Genomic DNA, 17522 nt, shown 5'->3' with positions numbered 1-17522 from the left:
TGAATCTCAGCACCCCTGTCTCACAGCTGACTCGGGGTCTGTCTGCAGCTCCGCCCGGCCTGGCTCCTTCTCTGCTCCCAGCGGCCTTCCTCTCTATGCTCCCCTCACCACCCACCCCCAACTCTGTCTCCTTTCCCCTGACCGGCTCATCCCCAGGTCCCTGTGGCACAGCCTGATGTGAAGCGGCCCGCCAGCCGTGGAGCAGCGGGTACTCAGTCCCTGTGCCTCAGTGGCTCCTTGAAAGCAGCCGCGGTGTGGCTGACTGGGCCGTGAGCAGAGCTTCCGGCGGCTGCACGTGGTCCACGCTCCACGTGCCCGCGTGCCTGTTGCTGTGCTGCCGCTGGTACTTGTCTTCAGGTCTTCTCTAACGCCCGCCCCACAGGCTCCCCTGACTAGCCCAGCCCACAGCGTCTCTCCCTCTTAAGTGAGCCCGCTGCACGGGTGCTCCGTGTCACTCAGCTTGGCGCCGCAGTTTTGTTTTGCTATATTTTCACCTGCATGTGGGCAAGCCAAGCCTGTGAGCCAAAGCCCACCCCAGGCCAGTTGTCGTGCAGCCCTCGAGCTGAGAATGGTTTCTGCATTTTTAAAGGGCTATTTAAAAAAATAAAAAATAAAACAGTATATGACAGAGGCCTGTAGCCCAAAGCCCCAAGTACGTAGCGCCTGGCCCTTTTCAGAGAGAGTTTGCCAACCCCCGATCTACAAGGTTATCTTGGCAGGGATTGTGTTTTTCCTGCCCTTAAGTTTAAAATTTGCATAGAGTGTAATTTCCAGTGTGCTGTAAATATTGACATTTAAAGGGGAAAGTATTATTTGACTCTTGAAAATGTTTCCAGTAGAATCTAAATACCATGGCTACACCCACCATCATGCATTAAAAAAATACATATATATATGAACAAGCTCCACTTTAATGGTTGGAAAATGTTCGTGGCTGCTTTTTCTCCTTGCACTCATATATTTTTATTTCACTTGTCTCATAGAATTTTATCCTGATATAAACATTCCTCTGCCTCTAAGAATTTTTTCACCCTGTCGTACTGTTTCGTAACTATATATTTATATTTAATTATTTCAGAAGTTCCTATCACCGTGAGACTCCTGGGTGTTGAGCATGTTCTTCTGAACGATTGTTGCCGTTGTTTGTACCAGCTCCTGGCTCCCGCTTTTCTTCTGTTGCTGCCACTGGCCCTCCTGTCCCGTCTCCTGACCCAAGTCGGGGATGCCTCAAGGCTTTGCACTGTCCTTGGACCTCCATAGTCAGGTCCTTGGGGACCTCGCCAGCTCATGAAATCTGGATGCTCCTATACACAGCTCCTGAACCTCGCATGCAGCCCTGACCTCTCCCCTACACTCCAGAAAGCTCTACCCAGAAAGCTCTGTCGGCTGCCGATCAGGGTCTCCACTTGGTTGTTGACGTGAAATCTCAAATTAATCTCAAGTCCGACGTTGGACTTGGCGCACCTGTGCCCTCTGCAGTCTTTTTATCTTCGAGGTGACGGCTCTGCCCTTCTCCATTGCAGGGTCAAACAGCGCAGCGCTTCGACTCCTTTCTTCCCCGCCCCACCCCTAATCTGCCAGCAAATCCTGGTGTTGCTACCATCCCAGTATCTCTACTCCAGCCGCTCCTACCCTGCTCCTAACCAGCATGATGTTTCTGTGGTCCTGCACCTCCTCTGCTCAGGCCCCTCTTGTGGCTCCCTGCCTTGCTGAATAAAAGCCAGCGCACTTGACAGTGGCCGGCGAGGCCAGGGCTGCTACCTCTGCAGCCGCAGCTTCCCCTTCCCCTGCCTCACCGTCTGGCCTCTGCGTGTCCCCTGAATGCATCAGGCCCTCTCACGGGTCTCTCACCACGCTTCCGTACCTGGAGTGTTCCTCTCCCGGATACCCTCCGTTTTCAAGCCTTCACTCTCAGACCTCCCACCTCCTGGCCCCTCAGCTCTTTTTCACTTTCTGTTATATGATTAGCTTCCTTACTTTGTTCTTCCCACTAGAATGTAAGTTTCTTGAGGGCAGGAAGGTCTCTTGCTGGTGGTGCCTGGAACAGTGCCTGACACATAGTCGCATTCATCAAATGTTTGTTGGATAAATAGTGATGGTTACTAAACAAAATAGCATTTCATCGGAAATGTATCTGAGAATGAGAGGCTACTCTTAGCATTTTTCTGATTTAGTTGATGTGCTTGTGAACGATGTTACTTAATGCCGGAAAGAAGGGGTCAATATCAGTTTTATTCCTTCCTTTTGTCTTGGTAGGTGTAGACACTGAGAGCTGCTTGTTCATATAAATAAGTAGGCAGGCACGGAAGGTGTTTGTTGTCACTACGTCTTTGTGTCCCTGGACTTCAAAGTTAGGGGCCAAAAATCATACAAGGTATTTTACTGTGGTCTTTCAGCTGATTACTAGATTAGGTTCCTTCTTATATTTTGTTGAAAGCAAAGAGTTGGGAACCACCTGGTTGGAAAATGGCTTTACAAACCCAGTCATCAGAATCCCTTTGTGTCGCATTTTCCGAGGTACGCACCAAAACCACTTTCCTAAGACCTGCCAACTGACCGCTAATCATACCCATCATTCTTCACTGGACGGCCTCTCATGTTACCTGAAATATTCAGAAAGCATTGAGAAAATTGTGATATTAATTTCTTCATACCCCTACCAATATAATATTAAAAACTTAGGCTTTACAAAAACTCGTGGCTGCAGATTTAGCTTATTCAGTGTATCAGAAATTTCTGCCTTGTGCATCAATAGGCAGGACCAGTTCTAACTGCCCAGACTCCCTCTTTGGCAAAGGCTCTAAATTAAGATGTGTCTCCAACAGCTACCTTACTTCAAGTTTAACCCCTAGTGGAGAGGTGAGGTGTGGGGCTGGCACCACGCGGGGGAAGGCACGGGCCTCTTGCTTCTTGGCACCCTCTTTGCTTGCGTCTCGTGGGGGTGAGGCATTCTGTTCCAGTAGTCCCATGATTGACGGTACTAAATGAAATCTAATCATCCCTGCCATCGGGCTCCACGGTGTGTCTAACTTCCAGACATTCCAGCTTGAACTGGGACATCTTATCTTTAATGCCATGCTTTGCCCTTTACAGAAATGGGTGTAAGATAGGGAAAGACACAGCCCCGCATGGTGCCTCGATTCAAGGAGCTTTATTCTGACCAGTGCATCACACCTTGGTGCAGTGCATCATAGGAAGAGGCTGGATGAGCAGTAGGCCTTCTTTTACAAGTGGGAGAAAGACAGTGGAAGGGGAGTTGGGAAGGGACAGCTGGCGGGACTCCTTGACCTCACAAGTACTGCTGGGCAGACTCATTTCATGATAGGGCACTCACGGACACTGGCCGTCTAGAAGTGGGTTCTCTTAAAGCCGTCAGTGCCCACAGACCCCGTGGAGAGTGTGTCCTCCCCACAGTACCCGTACCCTGGCTGGAAGACACTGGCATATGGTTCCTGGCAGGAAGCGGGGAGTAGGCTCCAGGGCACAGAGGGCTCCCTGTGTAACACAGCGAGATAAGGCGAGTTCTCACTGCGGGACAGACATAAATGTTGATGCAATCTCAACGCCCTTAAAGAAGAAAAATGGTTTTTTAGTGGTGGCTGGTTTGAGACCAACAACTTCCTATTAAATGTTCGTTGTATATAAAAAGCTGAGGGAAGTGATAAATGAAATATTGCTGATTTGTTCACGATGATAATAGTTTAGAGGAAGTTGAACATTCGTTTTAAAGATGGTGGTAATTTTATCAAATTGGGAAGTTCAGAGTAATTTAACTCCCGTGGGGGGCATTCATGCTGGAGCGCCCTCTGTTGGCAGCCACGCCAGCGGCGCTTGCAACTCAGCCGAGCCCACCGCCGGCGGACTCCAGGAGAGGCGGAGAGGTGGGCGGCGCAGCGAGGGAGTGGGACTGAGCTGTGGGGCCTGCAGACCTGGGGGGGCGGGGGGACACGGCGGTGCCGCTCTGACCCTGGACATTCTTCTGCGTGCCCTCCAGCCCCTTTCCAGAGGGCCTGCTCTGTTCTGAAGGCTGTACCAAGCCCCCGGCCAGCCAGCCCACGACTGCTGACTGGGCACAGTTGCTGAGACGGTGATTTTGTGTGTCTGGTTCACTGCTGTGTCCCCGGCCAGGGTCTGGAGCAGGGCCTGGCAGAGGGTCCATGCTCAGTCAGTGTTTACCGAGTGACTGGAAGCCACGTGCCAGGCACCGGGAAAAAAGCAGTCAACACAAGCCTGCCTCCCCCGTGGAACTGACCTCTCATGGGGAGACCAGCGGCAAACAGGTGACCAAGCGCTGAAGCAAGGTGGTTACCTGTCATGAGCTGTGCTTGAGGGGAGGCACTGGGTGCTGCGGGCCGGGATCGAGGGGCTGAGCGGAGGGAGGGGGCCAGTCTCCCAGGGGAGGCCTCCCCTTTCCCCGAGGGCGCGTGGCCAGTGAGGAGAGCACTGCAGGCGCCGGTCAGTGTGACTTGTAACCGTCAGGTCAGGGGCGAGGCTGGTGAAGTAACAAAGGAGCCCTGCAGTCCTCTCTTTCAACTCTTAATTCTCTGTATTTGCCATATGCTAACATAGTGTTTGCCTTTTGTTTCCTTTTTTTTTTTTAATTTAAAGGATTTTTTTGTTTTGTTTTGTGTTTTTTGATAGATGAGGGTTACTACCAGGGTGGAAAATTTCAGTTTGAAACTGAAGTTCCTGATGCATACAACATGGTGGTGAGTAGCCCGCGCTTGAGCTGTTGTTCCCCCTTCTTGTGGCGGGTGGCCGTCACAGGGCCCGGCAGTCCCCCTGCGTTGTGTCCGAGTGCAGCCCACCCGGTCCTGGGGATGAACACGAAATGGCTGACATTTGTGTGGTTAATGCCCCTCATCAGCACTATTGAGAGTTTTAGTGGAGAGGTTCCTTTTCTCAACAAGTGTTTGCGAGTACCGTGTGCCAGTGCGTGCTGGGGTGCAGCTCTGCCGAGGCTGGAATTACCGCCCCGAGGCTGGCACCTTTACAGGGGGCTGCTTGGGTATTTCATGCAAATCTTGTTAGATTCTGGCGCTGGAGAAAAGAGCATTTTATTTAAAACTGTAGTTCTGTTTATGGTATCACACCACAATTCCAGAAGTGTGAGAATGTGCATTTTAGAATTTTGGAAAAGAATAATGACCTGTAGTTTCAAATTATGAGTGACTTACACCCCTGGCTACGTGTTGGTCCCCCCGGGACCCTCCCAAGTGCTGTCACATCTGTCTTTGCCTTTAAGGAACGTGCTGACCCATTAGGAAGGGGAGAGAAAGTGTAGAACGTTATCATAAAATGACAAAAGTGGTAAGTAGCAGACAGCGATATTGGTTAATAATAGGAAAATGCTTTAGAGGAATTCAGAGAAGGAAGGGAGAGGGTCACTTTTGGAAAGTGGTCGGGGCCAGTTAAGCTTCTGAGGAGAGCTAGAATTGGAGTCGTCCTGCCTAGGGTTGGCTCACGCACAACTGGGGCGGGTGTCCTAGGTGACGAGGACGTCTCTGCAACTGTGTCAGCGGGTATGGAAATGAGAGCTGGCCACCTGTGTACAGGTCAAGTTGACCAGGTCTACTTAAATGAAGAATCAGGGTTGGGGAATAGTGGAGAGGTGAGAAAACTCAGATTTGGGGGTTTGGGGGCATTTTCCCTGTGGCTGTGAGAAATCATTGAAGGTTCGGGACAGCACCGCACACCCCTGAGTCAGGCGCTGGAGTGGGCATGGTACGCGGGCCCTCTCCGTCCCTGACCTGCCGAGGTTGGCACGTGGCCAGCTCTGCCGATGTTATGTACATCATTTCCCCCCTGACGTTCCTCAGCCTTCTCTGGCCTGTCGACTAGGAAAGAAAAATCTGACGGTGAAGTTCAGTCTCCTGTTAACCTGAGGCTGTGGGAATCGGGCACAGCGTGTGTCCCATTGCTTTCCCTGCAGTAACTGCTCCCTCCTTTCTGACAGTGGGAATCGCCTGCTCCCCGCGACCTCGGCCCATCTCCACCGCCCAGGTCTAGTTCAGTGGCTGTAACACTTGTTTGTTTAAAGCCGAACTTTTATCTATGGAAATTGATCTTCACTGGACTACTGTATTAAATGTTCTTTTGGAAACGTAATTTATGAGGATGGAAGAGTTAGCAATCCAAGAAAAACAAAAAATAAATTTAATTTTTAAGTGAAGACAGGAAAATATGCATTTCAGGTCTTTGTCAAGCCAGCCAGCCAGCCACCCGCTGAGACTTCCCCTGTTTCCCTGATCACCAACAGGGGAGCCCGGCCTGACACAGCACTGCACTCCCTCAGGTGAGAGCAGTTGGAGAACTTGGTTTAAGTGCACATAGGAAGGATTTGGGGCTATTTTGAGGGTTTCTGGAAATAACCCGATGTGCGGTACTTAAAACTCTAGACTCTCTAACCTTCTGGACATATGCCATATCTGTGGGTTACTCATCTAAAGAATGTTAAAATTAAAGGGCGGTGAGTTTGTGACAGTCTTCATTCAGAAAAGCAGTGAATTTGGCGGGGCTGAGAACCGTAGTTCGGGTGCGTCGGCATCATTTAGTGGCAGAGTGTCTTTTTCCCAGTGTGAGGAGAAAGCCAAACCTCGGAAACGTCAAGGAAGGAACAGAGTTTTGTTGAGGGCTCCTGTGTGTCAGGTGCTTCCCCTCAGTTTTACCTTATGTCACTCTCCAGTAGTTCTCTCGGTGACATTAATGTTCATACCTTTACCCATCAGGAAGTTAGGGCTCAGAAAGGTAAAGTTAAGAACTTGTGGGCTTTGCCGGTCTAGGTGGCTCAACTGCCCAAGCCGATTCTTGTCCAGAGCTGCCCGGCTTCCTAATGTGTGCCCTTCCCACCGCCCCTGGGGGCCACTTGGTAGTGAGAAGATGTTTGTCCTACGGCCCCGTTTAAGAAGCAGACGAGTAGGAGGTGAACTACACAGAGGAGAGAAAGCCACTGAGCCTCACAGTCACTGTTCCTGTATTAATTGGCGGCGTATAAAGACCTTACATGTTTATGGTTTAGTTTCTGTCTCCTTTGCAAAATTTCTAAATGATGGGCTAGTCCTGTTTCATCAGGAAGGAGACCCATGTTCTCCGGCCAGGAAGCACTGAGAGGCCAGGCCCTCGGGGCTGTATCCACACGCCACCCTGCCGCCGGGAGGGCCTCTCTGCCTCTCATCCAGGCAGAGGTGGCGCAGCTGCCTTAGCAGCAGGCCGGTGAGGGTCACAAGCTCACACAGGGCGCACAGGGCAGCCCTGCCCCCAGGGAGCGTGAGGTGAAGTGCTTCACTGATACAGAGGTAGTTGTGTTCACCTCTTCTGCGGTTAAGCTTTATCTACAGAATTCTCCTTAGCGTCTTTCTTCACTAGACCATCTGCTCCCTGAAGGAAGAGTCTGGAGGTGTCTTAATCTCCCTGTATTTCCAGTGCTGGGCGGGGGCTGCTACACCAGGCATGCCGTACGCATTTGTCCAGTGCTTGGCATGCTCTCTGTCCCTCAACAAGTTTATGGTGTTGCAGATTCAACCAGCATATGAAAATACATAGGTTACAGGCAACTGGGGTAGAGATTATGAGAGCAGACTTTAAGGAATTCATGTTTCATCTGGATGAGGAGATACAGCCAGTTTTTAGCAGGTCAGCCTGAAAGGGCTTTGTGGAGCTTTCTCAGGATGCATTTGCTCTAATGCCATAATTTACATGATTTCTGCACTTCATAAGGAATTTTTTTTAACCCCTAACACTTACAGTTCCTATAATTAAGGTCAGTTATTAAGGTTGTGAATGAAAACCTTTGAAGCAGTAAAGTAGATCATTATTTTAGAATAAGCTTTTTTAGAAAAGAAAGAATACACCTATTTGGTATCCCCCACCCCTCACACCCCTCTGCCCCAGCAGCTGAAAGGCAGATATTTCCTCTGGATCTTTGTCCTTTTTTCCCTGAACTTTATCTCACAGCCTCCAGCTGCCTCATAATTTCTCTCAGTCCTAGAAATAGGCTGCAATGATTGACTGACGTTTAATGAGCTCCTAAAATGCTCTGGGTTCTGTGTCAGACACTGTAGGCTGGAGAGGAGAGTCGAGCGGCCTTTGAAGAAGCTCAGTCTCTGGACACAGACACAGAAACAGTGACGAACCAAGGTGATGGGGATGCCCAGAGGAGGAGGAGGCCTGAGTGCAGATGGCAGCTTGGCTGTGATGGGACACAGTCCCAGGCCTCATGATGCTCCCATGGCACTTTGCTGTGAGTGGTCAGAGGAAACCGTGTGCTGAAGCAGGAGAAAGGAATGCGGCTTTTCTCTCCCCCTGGAAGTGAGGTTATGTGATGCGACCAAATCGAGTAATGTGACCGTGACCAGCCCTGAAAGGGGTCGGGAAGGGCTGCCCTGCCACGTTTCCAGAAGGAGGAGAACCGGAGGTACCACAAGTAACACTTGAATACCCAGTCGCCCCTCTTCTTTTTATGTAATTTATTATACTCTGTGGCAAATTGAGAAAATACCACTATGCAAAAATAGAATATTAACCACCTGTTATCTCTCCATCCAGAGATGATCACCGTTAACTTTTTGATGTATGTTATGCACAATATATAATCATACATATGAGTGGGATCACGCTACACATAGCTTGGTAACTTGGGGTTTTTTAACATTATAGTATAGGCCAATATGTCATCATATCGTGAGAACATATGTTCTCATGCCAATTAATATATAATTACATCATCATTAGTAAGAACACTTAACTGTATGATGTATCATGGTTTTAAACTAATCCTTTATAGTTGATCACTGGCTGACCAATATTTTGATTATATGAGCCAGACTTTATGTAAAGGGCAAAATAGTAAATATTTTAGGCCTTGTGGACCATATATGGTCTCTGTCATATATTCTTTTTTTAAAACAACCTTTTAAAACTGTAAAGGCCATGCTTAGATCATAGACCACGTGAAAACAAACCTGGCCTTGTTTGGTCCATGGGCTGTAGTTTACTGACCCCTGGAATAAGCAGTGCTGTGACACATGTCCTAGACAACGGCTTGTGCATGCTTGCCTCTGTCTTTGGATAAATTCTTAGAAGTGGAATTACAGGTACTGAGTAGCTGATGCTAATTTTAAGGCGTTTTATCAGAACTGTCCAGTTACCCTCCAGAGAGCTTTTCCAGTCGACATCCCCACCATCAGTGTGTGAAAATTCCCTTTTTCCTAAACCCTTACCAACATGGGATATTTTCATTATTTTTTTTCTTTTTGCTATTTTGGGAGGAAATAAATGGTATCTAAATGTCATTTGAATTTTCATTTCTTAAATAAGTGGGATGCTAATTTTTTTCCTACTTATTAGCTCTTTATGTCTTTTATGAGCTGTTGTTATGTGCTTAGCCCTTTTTTTCTGTTGAGGTATTTTTTTTTATTATAAGAGTTCTTATACAGAAATTATATGAAACTTTTTTCTTAGTTTACTTTGCTGTGCTGTAAACATTTTCCTGTTTTTCATTTTTTTTGTTGTTCTATAAAAGTTTTTGTTTTTTTGTTTCACCACTGTAGTCAAATCTACTTTTCCTTATTGAATTTTTCATGCTGTGAAATGCTTAAAACAGGCCTTCAGACCCCAAGATAACTCATCCACGTTTTCTTCTAGTCCTCTTAGAGTTCTGTGTCGTTTATGTGGAATAAAGCTCTAAGTGAGTATCTAACTGTACTTTTCCGAATGGTTAGCCAGTTGTCCACTGAAGAATCCCTGCTTCCCCATTGATTTGCACTGCAGTCTTTGTCATATACTAAACCCTTAGCTGTGTGATGGGATGGCTAGTCATGCCACCACTGAGGTAGGAGGTGGAGCTGGTATTTCTTGGTCTTGCTTTGTGGGTGGTAAGGGTCTACAAGAATGGTTCACTTTGGAAAGTGTGTGTCAGAATCCAGGACCACAGTTCTGGTGCAGTGGTTTGCTCTCTTTGTGGGGGACCGCTGTTACGAGGGCCATTGGCCCGGGAGGCGGCTGCACCAACATCTAACTGTGGACGGTGTGAGGGGACAAGGAGGAGAGGGGCAAGTGCAGTCGGACCCTTGGAGCCGCGTGGACACTCGGCGGGGCGACTGTGTCTCGGGGCCTCAGAGGAGGGAGGGGGTGAGCCTTCCGTCCCATCAGATACTGAGTCGGTGACGCGTTCTACCCAGTAGGTTACCTGTGTTCAGTGTTCATTAGAGAGATTTACCAATATGTACAGCGCCAGTGAGGCTGGCCTTCCCTCTTCAGCCTGAAGGCCTTGCTGAAAGTACAGGCCATGCTAGCATTCCTTCTGTGGAATGCATTCCTATTTACTTGCAGAAAAGCAAATTAGCATATTCAGTTGATTTCAACTCACTCTGAACCTAAATTCTGTAATCCTCAGACGTCTACATCCGCATGGTTGGATTAATCATTTGGGGGAGTGTAGGTGACATGACATATTTGACATTCTGATGTCATGATGTTTTGAAATCAGGAAGAAAACTTAGGAGGGTACTGAAAAATATGTTTGTTTTATACAAATAAGAAGCTGAAACTATTAGAGTACTAGAAATAGTACAGGAGAAGATCTGGATGGTGAAATATTTTCTAGATTGGTATCAAAGATAAAATTTGATGGCAAAGATTTCATATCTGTGAGATGACCTGTCTGGTGAGATTCTGTGAGACAACTGTCAAGCTCCTCAAAGCAAGGCCACCTCGCAGTGGAACTGGGCCTGGGGAAGAGGCGCACCCGCTGCAGGTGGGGTGGGCTCGCGGCCTTTCTGGAGGCAAGGGTACTTGGCGCTGAATCCGCAGCCTGCTCTCTGGCCAGCCCCTCCCCTTCCTGGCCTTCATCCTGGGGAAATATTTCATGTGGATGCGAATGAAGACAGCGTTGATTTAGCAGGTTTGTAGTGGAAGTGGACCTAAACGTCCAATAATAGGGAACTGGCTTGTTAAATACTAGTGTTTGTACCGTGGAATGCATAGAAGCCCAAAGTCATCGGAAATGGTGACAAAAATTAATGTGGAAAAGAAATATATAGCACATTTCCCTACTTCCATAAAGAAAAATGAATGTGCATCACACACACCTGTGTGTCGCCTAGAAAAGAGGCTCCAAAATATGCATCAGGTATTAACAGAGATTATTTCCGGGTAGAGTTTTATATATCTCTATATCTATATACATAGATATCTTTCCTTTTTGTTTTTTTCTTAGATGAGTATGGATTGCTTTTAAAACAGAGTAATATTAAAAGAACAATTTTATCCAAACATGCTTCACCCTAAGTAATGTTGATGTGCCTTATTCCCATGTACTTGTTTTCATTCTCTCTCCCTCCTTTAAGTATAAAGTGGACTAGGATTTGCATCTAGAAGAAAGTAAATGACAATAATGCCTTCAGAAACACCCACAGAGGGAACCAACGCTGCTGTGAGGGGCAATATTTCAGCCGCAGCTCAGCAACGTAGCGTCAAGGAGGCCGTGGGCTCCCGTAGGCAGTGGGGCCTGGAGGGTGCAGCGCTCCTCCCCGGAGGGCACCGTGGCTCCTCCTGCACAGCCTAGGCACAGGCGGGGTCAGAGGATGCAGAAGCCCAGCCGCCGGCACCAGCCGCCGGCAGCCCCGCGGCCTGTAGAGGGGTCCTGTTAGGGGTGCGGGCAGGCTTTACCCGTGAGAGCAGCACGGTGCGTGCAGTGTGCAGACACTGCCGCGGGGGTGACGGAGCCAGTGCCTGATGAGCCAAGTGAGCGGTGAGACAGGCACTAGGCGGGGTACATGGAAGGCTCTGGAGAGCCTGTGACCTCTTCCTTCTGTGTTGCAGCCTCCTAAAGTGAAATGCTTGACCAGGATCTGGCACCCCAATATCACAGAGACAGGCGAGATATGTCTCAGGTGAGTTCATCTCCGTTCCCGTCTTCCGTGTTGTGAGCACCGTGTGTGAGTGAAGGGCTTTCTACGTGGTATCTCCCCCGAGAGGAGATTTTGAGGCTGGACCAAGGTTAGGGAGGCTTCTGGCTGCACTCAAGTAACTGGAGTGGCCTCCCAGCTTCCCCAGCCCAGCCCGGCCTCTGCAGTCCACCCAGGTGCCCCCCTCTGAGGGCCCTTACCCTTTTCCCTCCATGTGGCTGATTTTAGCTAAGAGGGGAAAATGTGAATAATGGAATCCAGGGTGGGGGAAATGTGGATGGGAGGCTTCAGAAGACCCAAGCACTTGTATTTAAATGTCTTCTCTTTCCCAAAATAGTCTTGATGCGCATAGGAGCACTTTCGTAGCAGGATAAGCTTTCCCAGTTGTGCCTGGGTCCCCACCCTTCCAATGGCAGATGGTCAGGGGTCAGTGACTTCCTGCCTCTTAAGCTTGCTGGTCACTAACGTAGAGAACTGGAGGAGTTGTGTGGGGTGTTGGTGGTTGTCGTTTTTAAGTAAATTTAGCTTGTGGGCTTTATTTTTCTGCCTCTTGCGCTTTCTCTGGTAGGGCAGTGAGGTCAACTTGTGGGGCCTCTGGTGCTGGAGCCCCGGGCCAAGCCCCAGCCCCACCGCTGCCAGCTTCGGGACTGCGGGAGCCTGGAGAGCAGGCAGACAGGGTTTCTCCGGCGTGTCCTTTGCTTTCTTACTGTGATCTAGTCCCTCCTCAGGCCCTGCCTCTATATCCTGTCCTTTTACCCTCTTCTCCCCACACGTGCACTGTGACCGCTCCTCCCTGCGAGGACGACGATTAGGACTCATTTCCCCATTTTATTTTGTATGTGGAGCCCCCTTTTCTTTCATATCAGCTTCATTTTTTAATAGATAGTTAACGGGAATTCCCTGGTGGTCCAGTGGTTGGGTCTCCATGCTCTCACTGCCAAGGACCCAGGTTCAGTCCCCGGTTGGGGAACCACGATCCCGCCCCCAAAAAAAAGATAGTTAAAAATACACTTTATAAGTCAGTCATCTTCCCTTTTAAGTATCTGTCCTTTAAGTATTGAAACTTTAAAAATCTGTGATCTTCAGGTCCAGATTGTAAGTGGTTTCTGGTCCGGCCTTGTCTCCCCAGGCTTTTCACCTGTGCCCACTCTCCTGGGGGCTCCCCACACTCCACTTCCTGTCACGTCCCCTTCTCCGGTCAGAATTAGGTCCAGAGAGGGCATTTCTCTACTCACTTTTGCAGTCTTCTGAGAAATCAGATTATTAGCAAAGTATAATAGGAATTTAACAGATGGTTAAATTTAAATTTGGTTAAATTTGTAGTTAAATTTGGTTAAATTTGTAGCCTGCTACAAAAGACAGAAACTTTAAAGGAAAACCATTGATAGGTTTAGCCACATTAAAATTACAAAAGCACAAAATTGAAAGAGAAAAGATCAGCAAGATTACATCCATTGTATGTAAATAGTCCTTTCAATCAATATGAAAAAGATGTGACATATCCACTGGAAAAATGAGCATTGCCTACAAGTAGGTGATTCATAGAAGGAGAAATACAGTGGGTGGTAAGCATTTGCTTGATGCTCAGTCTCCTTGGTGATCAGAGGACACGTGGAAGCAAGGGGATGCCGCTCACCACTTCTCAGACTGGCAGATACAAAAGCAAAGTGTGTGTGAGAACAGGCTCCCTCATTCCACTGGAGGGTGCATGTACCTGTACACCTTTCATTGGTCCTTCAGCCATAAGGCCTACATTTAACTTGTATATACCCTCGGACCTGTCAGCTGCACCTCTGGGAATTTAACTGAGGGAAGTAATGTGCCAGGTTTATGTACAAAGACTACCTCTTTGTGAAAAACTAGACAGTGTCCAGCGATGGTTTTGGGCACAGCCGCCTCACGGCATCTCCTGAATAAAGGAAACGACGTGCCTTGCGCTCCGTGGGGCCTGGTCTAGTCACAGGGGTGCTTGCTTCTCTTAGTGAGACTTGCCCTGCTCCCACCAAGGGCCCACACCCTGCACTTGGCTCAGGGCCAGCAGTGCTGTGTCTGTGGGGTTGGAGGGACCAGAGCCATGAACCCGGCGGTTGCACTTCAGATTTTTTTTCTCCTAGAACCCGAGTTTCCAATGTAGTCCCTGGGGCATCCTCTGTCCCCTTGCCTGTACCCTCTCTGATGGCCACATGGCTGTCACCTGAGCTCCCTCGGGACTGCCATCTGCTCAGGCTGGGCCCGAACCTCCATGGTGTCACCCTGCCCAGATCTGTGGCCCCCAGACATGGGCACACCTGGCCTCCAGGGGCAGAGGCCTCCTGCTCTGTCTGTGCTTGTTGACAGAGAAGCTCAGAGGGCGCTGACTGGTCGCCCAGTCTGCCCACCTGCCTTCCATCAGCTAATGTTGGTTGAGCCCAGACACGGTGGGGAGCAGTTCTCTGCTTTATGGGGTTTGCCAGCTGGTGGGGAGACAGGCATTAAACAAGTAAACAAGCAAGGGTATAGCTGAAATTGCAATAAGGTCTATAAATGAAAAGGATAAGCTAGATCAGAAATAATTCGTTCCCCTGTCTTAGTAAAGAAGTCTCTCGTTGGATCATATAAACCACCAGGATTGGGCAGTTGGTTCCCAAAAAGTTATTAAAAAGTTGTAGAGATTTTATCTCAACAACTCACTGATACCTCTGCAGGGTGGAAAGATGTCCCCCGGGTAGATGGGAGTAGGGTACATGATGTGAGTTTTCTTTTTAGTGCTCGAAGTAAGCTGTAGGTTAGTTTTATTTATTCTAACTGATCTTCATGGGCAATTAAGATTATGGCATTGATTCAAATTCTGCATATTTGTATTTTCTCCTGATCGTCATTGATTTTTGTGAATTTGAACGTGTTCTGATTCAAAAATTTTCTTAACAGTAACAAGTATGACCTGGAAAGCCTCATATTGACGTGTTAGCTTAGGAGCTGTTAGCTTCAGGTGAAAGCAACAGTGTGATATAATTCAACAATGCCAAGCTCCTTTTTTCACCAGAAGGAAACTAGGCAGTAAGTGGTAATTTTTCAAAGTATGGAATGGTTATTTATATGAGAGTATATGCTGTGCATTTGCAGTTGATAGAACAGTCATGAAAATGACTCTTAGGTCAGCTCATATCACATACCCCTGGAGCCCACGTGACCTTCCCTGAGCCCACGGGTGAGCACCTTCCAGAATTTTGTGTTAATCTGCTTTTATTATTTAAACAGCTATTAAAATCATGTGCTAGGTGCGCACGTGGGTGTGAGTCCACAGCTCCATCTGGGGGCGCGTGCCCTGGGGCGGGTGCTGCCCTGTGCCTTGGTTTCTCCTCTGTAGCGTGGGACCCCTCCCTCTTTGGTCTTGGGGCACTGGGTGAGTGTTGGGTCCTGCTGACGCACAAACAGGAAGCTCTGCGGTCATTGTTGTCACCGTTCTTTTCCGAATGTTAAATTGACAGATGCGCTCTGTATGTTCTGATTTAAGCATGCTTTTCCCCTGCTGAGTGTACAGTATATAAAAATAACACTCGGGATTAGACTGGAGGACCCGTACAGGCGTGAGGCAGAGAAGGCCTTCTGCAGCGACACAGGAAACTGTGGAGCCACAGAGGAGAGACGGACTGCATGAGACATGCGCCTCCGTTCCGACAGAAATCACGCTGAGCAGCTCGCGGGACTGGAGGCTGCTCCCTGCTGACCGCTGTGCCTTTCTGTGTCTGTTTCAGTTTACTGAGAGAACATTCGATTGATGGCACCGGCTGGGCCCCCACGAGGACACTGAAGGTAGAGTGTCCTTTGCCCACAGCCTCCCCGGATGCCCCTCCGTCGGCAACCAGCCTCCTGTAAGGACAGCGATGTCCACGCTGTCCCGTCTGCATGGGTGGACGGGCCCACGCTGCTCACCCGCCACCCCCCGCCTGGGGCTGCTGGCCAAGCGCTGGCCCTGCTCAGCTCCTCGGTCCCCACTCCTCTTCGGTTGGGGGCGGGGATTAGGGTGTCGGGTCCTCTCCTCTCCCCTCTGCCCTTTACCATTTGTGCTTCGGTGGTTTACTGTTTCTACCCTTGTCTTGCTATTCGCCCCAGTCTTTGATAGTTGTCTCCCCCTTTAAGCAGTGGAGACTCGCCAGGCGTGGGTAGAGACGGAGGAAGGAAAGGCTGGATGTTCTGTGTCTGCTCTGAGTTACACTGGACGGAGAAGGGGTGGCAGGGTGCAGCCAGGTGTGCTGCACGGGGGCCCCTCTGCCGGGGCAGGGGGTGGAAAGGGGAGCCACGGGGACTAAATAAGTGGCCCCAGTTGCTTCTCCAACACGGCTTGAGTGGGTTTCAGGGGTGCATGTCGTGGGTACCCACGTGAGGCCGCCGGCTGTGCTTCCCCTCAGGGCTTTTCCATGGTGCTGTCCATAGGCACCTGCAGTTTCTTCCCATGCCTGACCTTTTATCAGAAGGAGTCGGGACTTTTGGCCAGTGTTCACCTAGTAGTAAGCAGCTACCTGACTTTTGCCATCTTCTTTGACTGAGTGGTGAACTGGGCCCACACGGTCGTAGCCTCTGCCGCCTGCTGAGGGATCGATCCTGCCCAGAAGAGCGATCACCTGGGACTGGGTTTGGGGGCAGCCATGCTCCCAGCCTGCACTTCAGCACAAAGGCATGGTCTTCTGAGCCAGGCCCGTCTTCCCTGGTGACCGTCCTGCTGCTCTGACGCTGATGGTCCCACCTTTCAACTTGAAAGGGCCGTGGGCGTCCAGTCAGCCTGTTTGTGAAGCTCTGAGAGCTGCGTGGCGTATCACACGTGCCGTCTCCCTGCCTCTCTCTCTCGTAACGTTTTTCCACACATGTCCACTTTGGCTCAGTCAGGCATGGATTATAAACGCTGTCCCAACTAAAACCACTCGTAGGTCTAAGTCTGTGCCAAGTGCACAAAAAGCGAGCAATGGCTGGTAACAGCTGCTGCGCTGGATGCTGTCCCCCAGGTTGCAAGGGGGAGCCTGAGATTGACTTTCTAGGCCCTACCTTTTTTTTTTTTTTTTTTTTTTTTTTGGCGGCACGCGGGCCTCTCACTGTTGTGGCCTCCCCCGTCGCGGAGCACAGGCTCCGGACGCACAGGCTCAGCGGCCATGGCTCATGGGCCCAGCCGCTCCGCGGCATGTGGGATCCTTCCGGACTGGGGCACGAACCCGTGTCCCCTGCATCGGCAGGCGGACTCTCAACCACTGCGCCTCCAGGGAAGCCCTAGGCCCTACCTTTTAAAATAACTCCTGCAGAAAACTAACCTCCTCCACTATATGCTGACTTAACTGGTTCATCTCTTAGAGACCATCCCCAGCTGAAACTTGTTTTCGTCTTTCTTTCTCATTTCAGGATGTTGTTTGGGGATTAAACTCTTTGTTTACTGTAAGTATGTTGACCAGAATCCGAAGCTTTTCTTGATTCCTCTGCCTCCTGGTTTTTTATAGATCACGTCAAGGATAACACGAGGGAGTCAAACAGCGGCGTGGGCGCACTGAAGCCCTCTTTTCTTTGGCACTTCTGTGAATCAGAAGAGCAGTGAGACAAGAACTGAGGGGCCTTTGGAGCCACACTCTGGGAGGTCCTGGGGCCGGGAGGGGC

At 49.4% G+C, this 17522-nt stretch overlaps 1 protein-coding gene across 2 annotated transcripts in view; it reads left to right on the top strand.

Moving 5' to 3' along the window:
* Window positions 1-17522, top strand: part of UBE2F (ubiquitin conjugating enzyme E2 F (putative)) — a 51801-nt gene that overhangs the window by 28130 nt on the left and 6149 nt on the right. For both annotated transcript variants that reach the window (XM_082630472.1, XM_082630471.1), the window contains 4 exons: window positions 4642-4709; window positions 11821-11891; window positions 15641-15698; window positions 17274-17306. In XM_082630472.1, coding sequence (XP_082486598.1) covers window positions 4642-4709; window positions 11821-11891; window positions 15641-15698; window positions 17274-17306 — 230 coding nt within the window. The remainder of the gene's footprint in view (window positions 1-4641; window positions 4710-11820; window positions 11892-15640; window positions 15699-17273; window positions 17307-17522) is intronic.

Source organism: Mesoplodon mirus (genome assembly GCF_964341445.2).
Source record: "Mesoplodon mirus genome assembly, chromosome: 8".
In the NCBI taxonomy this organism is placed as follows: domain Eukaryota; kingdom Metazoa; phylum Chordata; class Mammalia; order Artiodactyla; family Ziphiidae; genus Mesoplodon; species Mesoplodon mirus.
This window is presented reverse-complemented; position numbering and strand designations above follow the sequence as displayed.